Here is a 6176-nt window from a genome sequence, read left to right as displayed (position 1 = left end):
GTCCTTCTAAAGCCTCACTAGTTATGTGACTGTGCTTCTGCTGCTGTCCTTCTAAAGCCTCACTAGTTATGTGACTGTGCTTCTGCTGCTGTCCTCGCCAGATACAGAGGACGTGGCACTGACGTGTGTGTGCTCTTTACATTCAGAGACAAGCATGAGGTACATGGGAACGTCACAGAAAGGGGACAGAACTCGTCCACACAGGGCACACCCGGGGAAGCTGTGAGGCTTAGGAAACATGGCGAATGCCCACAGGTGACTGTGGGAACGTTCTGCAACTGCCTGAGCCTGCTGCATGTGAGACACAGGGAATGGGGACCTTGTGAGAGTGGACCTGGGAGCACTCAGGATGTGGAAATTCCCAAGCTAGGTGACCTCCCTAAAACAACTGCCATGGCTGTTGGTGACACTGCAAGCCTGGATGGTGAGGCTGGACTGCTGAAGATGTCAAAGGCTCTGGTTGTAGGACGGAAAGATAGTCTAGGACTGAGCCAGAAGAGCCTGCCCAGATACACGCCTGCAATCCCAGTGCTCGGAAGGCAGAGGCAGGCGAATGTCTGTTTGAGGCCAGCCTGGTCAATGCTACTAATTGCAGAACAGCCGGGGCTTCACAGAGCAGTGTCAGCTGTCAAGACAGGGACAAAAGTGGTCAGAGATGGAAACAGCTTCCCAACTGAACTTAAGACCCTTCCACAGGGAACACTCACTGCTACTACCTTGAACCTACTAAACCTGGGGTTAGGAGAGTCAGGCTAGTGTAGGGAAGGTATAAATTCCCTAATTGGTTCTTGTCAATAAAGACAGTGGAAGCCAATTAATTGCTGGGCGAAGGGGAAAAGGTGGGACTTCTGGATCCCAGGAGGAGGAAGAGGATGAGAGGGAGGAGGTAAAGCAGGCGGTGAAGCAGAGGAAGTGGCAGGCATGTAGGTCTTGTGGTACCTACAGTTTGTAGCCTCCGCTATAAGTGAGGGCCAGGGAGGAGGGCAGGGTAGTCTTCACCCAGCCATTATCTGGCTAGTTTTAAAATATTCCATCCATGGCACTAAAGTGGGCAGGAAAAAGGGCACAGCCGGGGGAGCCATTGGTGGCTTGGTGGAGTTATCTGCAAGAGGTTGAGGGAGCTCGGACTGACCTCTTGAGAAAGAGCATACGTGTTATTAAAACTACATGCAACAAGCTAGGAGAAAAGAGGAGCTGTGGCTCTGGTAAATGACAGGGTCAAATGGCCAAAGTGCTGCCCCGAATTTGTATTTATGACTACAAGCTGTCACCAGTGCTGGGTAGGCTCCGGCCATCAGTGTCTTTCAGCCATTTTTACTCCTGTAAGTAATCCCAATAAACTGATTGGTTCTCCAATTTGTCCTTAGGCTGTTGTGTTTTCATTTGTCACTGGTTCCCTACATGAGGCAAGGAGATATCTTTTCACATATCCCTGGCAATGGTGTCACACTACAGCATCTTGTTCCCACAGGCTCCCACTCAGTCAGCTTCTCACACAACCCAAGCCCACAAGGCATCACCAGTTCACAATCAATAACCAACCAAGACAAGTCCTCTAATGTGGGCCGTCCTCCAATTGAGACCTCAAATTAAACTAACAAGGCAAAGCATTTGCCGCTCTCTCCCGAAAGGGACCTGAGTTTAGTTCCCAGCACCCGCCTCAGGTGTCTCGAAACCCCTTAACTCTAGCTCCAGGGGATCTATGCCCTCTTCTATCTTTGCAGACACCTGTGCATATGTGGGGTAGACACACAGAGACATGTATGTACAGAAGGGGGGGGTCTGAGGTATAGCTCACTAGCTAAGCAGCTGTTTGGTACGAACAAAGCCCTGGGCTCTGTTCCCAGAACCTGCCCTCCCCCCCCCCCCCGCAAAAGAAAGTAAAATTTGAAACCAACAAAAGAATACATTACCAAGAACAACTTTCCAAGGTTGCTCCTGCGGACACTGGTGCCAGGGAGCTCCTGGTTTCTATTTGTTTCTTTTTCTCTAGAAGATTCCATCAAGCTTCCAAGCAGTATCATTTCCTCATCCTCGTCACTCACAGCTTCCTTCTGTGTGGGCAGCAGAGCTCGCTTCCCTGTCCCCACTGCCGGCCCTGGGGACCTCGCTTCAGTGGGCAGCTCCTTCTTCTTCAGAAACCTGCTACCGTTGCCACTCGGCCCATCGCTCTTTGACACACATGTTTTGTACACTTGTTTCTGGAAAGTTCTGTGTGGGTACTGGGAAGAAACAGAAGCTGCACCTGTCCTCTTAGGAAGACTCTGCTCGATGGATGTGGAGTCAGACTCCACGTCAGACCAAGCCACGGGCACCTGCTTCCGATTCAGGATCTTGGTTTCAATCTGGGCCAGTTTCCTAAGGGCCTCACTGGCTCTGGTCTTGGAGGAGATGGTGGGAGGCCTCAAGCCCAGCCTCGCCCCCCTCCCTGCCATGGCCTCCTCTCTGGGCATCACATATTTCTCGTCCATCATTTGGTTTCTCTTTAGGATTCTGCTCTGCCCAGGTGTCACTTGGCCAAGACTTCGGGCTTGTAAGTTTCTGATGTCTTCCATCCTCGAGCTATCTAAGAACATATCCCTTAAGTCAAAAACACTCCGTGGAGGGACAAAGGGTGGTCTTGTGGAAGCCATTCTAGAAAAACAAAGATTGTGTTTTCAGCCTTTAAAAGTATTTCACTTTATTTTCACTTTTATTTTAAAAGTACTTCACTTCATAAGTATACTTTTGGTTTTGGTTTTTGGTTTTGGTTTTGTTTTTTTCAAGATAAGGTTTCCCTGTATGACTCTGGTTTTCCTGGAAGCTCCTTAGATCAGGCCTGCCTCCCAAGTTGTCTGATCAAAGGTGTATGCCACCACCACCCACATAAAAGTATTTCTTTTAATAAGCTGTAGGGTATGTGGGACAGGCATAAAAACTGGTAAGGTTGAGTGAGCTCAAAAACCAAAGAATCTCAAAGAGATCTGAGGACAGGCGTCCAGATTCGTACCTGTATCTGCACCTGCTCTGGAACCTGGAACCAGGAAACCCAACTGAGAGGACCCATATCACAGCACCTGGAGTCCTTCTCCATGCTAGGAACACTGCCGATACTCAGTTTCCTCGCTTTTGATAGCAAGCCCTAAGGGATCATGCCCCATCGCTCTCCAGATGAGGAAACTCCGGTGTGAGTATGCCGCCCCTTTCCCTGCAGTCCCTGGTCAACCCACTTGATCACTGTGAGGTCACCTGAGTAGCTGCGTTGGCTTCTCCCGCTAGGCTTCAGCTTCTAAGTATAGGCCCCAGTGTGCGGTTGCCTCAGGATACAGCGCCAGAGCCGCTAGAGACTACATTTCCCGTCGGCCATCGCGCCCCATCCACCAATGAGCAACTCAGGTCACAATCGCGGGACGTAACGGGACCAGTAATTCCAGCACACCCATTAGCGTCCTCAGGTCATAATCCCAAGGCATGCCGGGAGTTGTAGTTTCTGAGTTGCGCCCGTCAGGCGGTGCGGACGCCTGAGAGCAGAGAGCGGAAGTCGCAAGTGCAGCCATGGTCTCAGCTCCTGCGTCGCTCTGGGCCATCTGCGTGCTGCGCGTGGCACTGGCCACTGTGTACTTCCAGGAGGAGTTTCTAGACGGAGGTGAAGGCGATTGCCGTGGTGGCTGGTGGCCTGTGTCCACCATCTGTGATATGGGCTCGTGCACTTTGCACCACTAACCCTCCTGTCTCCCCACAGAGCGCTGGAGGAACCGCTGGGTACAGTCCACCAATGACTCCCAGTTTGGGCACTTCAGAGTCTCATCGGGGAAGTTCTATGGGCATAAAGAGAAAGACAAAGGTTAGTGTAGAATCGGGAGCAAATAGAGTAGAGTTAGAAACCGCACGGCACCCTGACAGCGCACCCACCGTTCAAGCCAGGACACTGAGGCACATGCAGGCTCTGCAATACCCTGTTTGGGTTTACATTCGTTTGATTGACCGGAGTGTGTTTTGGTTTAGTTTTTGAGCAGTCTTATGTAGCCCTAGATGGCTCTAACTCCCAGCCTCCCAAGTGCTGGTTACTTTTTCCACATCTATGTATGTTGGGGGTTGGGGGCAGTATACACCTTGAGTGTGGACTAGAATGACAGTGGAGGTGCTCAGAAAGTGCTGGAATGACAACTGGGGTCAACAGGAATGACTGTGTTGGCATTTTTCAGTAGTTGCCCAAGATCACCTCACTTCATGAAAATTGGAACCAGGCTGTAGCACAACCTAGAATCCTAGCACTGCAGGGTCTTCATGAGGCAGGAAAATCACAAGTTCAAGACCAGCCTGGCTATAGAGTGAGCTCTGGCCCACCCTAAGATACAGCCATATTTTTTTTTAATTTATTTATTTATTATATGTAAGTACACTGTAGCTGCTTCAGACACTCCAGAAGAGGGAGTCAGATCTTGTTACGGATGGTTGTGAGCCACCATGTGGTTGATGGGATTTGAACTCTGGATCTTCGGAAGAGCAGTCGGGTGCTCTTACCCACTGAGCCATCTCACCAGCCCCCGATACAGCCATATCTTGTCACAAAACAAAAAGAGGGGAAATCCAAATGAAAAGTAGGGCCGGGCTGGTGAGATGGCTCAGTGGGTAAGAGCACCCAACTGCTCTTCCGAAGGTCCAGAGTTCAAATCCCAGCAACCACATGATGGCTCATAACCATCCGTAACAAGATCTGACGCCCTTTTCTGGAGTGTCTGTAGACAGCTATAATGTACTTAAATATAATAAATAAGTAAATCTTTAAAAAAAAAAAAAAAAGAAGAAGAAGAAAAGAAAGAGGGGCTGGTGAGATGGCTCAGCAGGTAAGAGCACCCAACTGCTCTTCCGAAGGTCCTGAGTTCAAATCCCAGCAACCACATGATGGCTCACAACCATCCGTAACGAGATCTGACACCCTCTTCTGGAGTGTCTGAAGACAGCTACAGTGTACTTAGACATAATAAATAAATCTTAAAAAAAAAAAAAAAAAGAAAAGAAAAAAGAAAAACGTTTAAAAAAAAAAAAAGAAAAGAAAAGAAAAGAAAAGTAGGGCCAGCTAGATTGGCCTGTGGCCAAACTTGGTGACCTAAGTGTGACCCCCAGAACCTACAGGGTGGAAGGAGAGAACCTGTACCCACAAGTTGTTCTCTAACCTTGGCACATGCCCCGACCCCACAAAATGAATGAATTAATAAATAAATTGTATTTTCTTTAGTTTAGTTTGTTTTGAGCCAGGGTCTCTATGTATCCCTGAATGTCTAGAAACTCTCTAAAATCCACCTGTCCCTTCCTCTGCCTCTTGAATGCTGGGATTAAAAGCATGCACCAACAAAACCGACTAATAAATATGTTTGTCTAACATTTATGAAGTCCTGGATCCCAGCTCCAGTACAGCCTAAACGGGTTGTAGTGCACACTCAAGAGAAGTGGCAAGAGAATTAAAAAGGCCGAAGTCATTTTTTAAGTCATATTGCAAACTCAAGGTCAACGCTGGATACTTGAGAACTTGTCTGAAGAAAAAAAAAAACGTTCGTTTATCTGAGACAGAATCTCTCTATGAAGTCCAGGCTGGCCTTGAACTTCTGGTCCTCCTGCTCCAATCAGCCACATGCTTGGTTGGTTCACAGCTGTACTGGCTGGTTTTGTGTGTCAACTTGACACATGCTAGAGTTATCACAGAGAAAGGAGCTTAAGGTGAGGAAATGCCTCCATGAAATCCAGCTGTAAGGCATTTTCTCAATTAGTGATCAAGGGTGGAGGGCCCATTGTAGGTAGTGCCATCCCTGGGCTGGTAGTCTTGGGTTCTATAAGAAAGCAGGCTGAGCAAGCCAGGGGAAGCAAGCCAGTAAGTAACATCTCTGCATCAGCTCCTGCTTTCTGACCTGCTCGAGTTCCAGTCCTGACCTCCTTTGGTGTGGAAGTGTAAGCTGAATAAATCCTTTCCTCCCCAACTTGCATCTTAGTCATGATGTTTGTGCAGGAATAGAAACCCCTAACTGAGCTGGTGAGATGGCTCAGTGGGTAAGAGCACCCGACTGCTCTTCCGAAGGTCCGGAGTTCAAATCCCAGCAACCACATGGTGACTCATAACCATCCATAACGAGATCTGACGCCCTCTTCTGGAGTGTCTGAAGACAGCTACAGTGTACTTACATATAATTAATAAATCTTTA

At 48.6% G+C, this 6176-nt stretch overlaps 2 protein-coding genes across 4 annotated transcripts in view; one reads left to right on the top strand and one right to left on the bottom strand.

The window, feature by feature from the left end:
* C19H19orf44 (chromosome 19 C19orf44 homolog) overlaps positions 1 to 6176 on the bottom strand; it is a 46025-nt gene that overhangs the window by 13931 nt on the left and 25918 nt on the right. For 2 of the 3 annotated variants that reach the window (XM_029531739.1, XM_029531742.1), the window contains exons 2-3: positions 3229 to 3797; positions 1914 to 2634 (exon numbers count right to left, since the gene is read on the bottom strand). In XM_029531739.1, the coding sequence (XP_029387599.1) occupies positions 1914 to 2633 (720 nt within the window). In that variant the 5' untranslated portion in view covers position 2634; positions 3229 to 3797. The other variant, XM_029531741.1, reaches the window with a different exon arrangement.
* Calr3 (calreticulin 3) overlaps positions 3440 to 6176 on the top strand; it is a 25669-nt gene continuing 22932 nt past the window's right edge. The window contains exons 1-2 of the mRNA XM_021219578.1: positions 3440 to 3625; positions 3722 to 3823. Coding sequence (XP_021075237.1) covers positions 3535 to 3625; positions 3722 to 3823 — 193 coding nt within the window. The 5' untranslated portion in view covers positions 3440 to 3534. The remainder of the gene's footprint in view (positions 3626 to 3721; positions 3824 to 6176) is intronic.

Source organism: Mus pahari, chromosome 19, assembly GCF_900095145.1.
Source record: "Mus pahari chromosome 19, PAHARI_EIJ_v1.1, whole genome shotgun sequence".
In the NCBI taxonomy this organism is placed as follows: Eukaryota; Metazoa; Chordata; class Mammalia; order Rodentia; family Muridae; genus Mus; species Mus pahari.
This window is presented reverse-complemented; position numbering and strand designations above follow the sequence as displayed.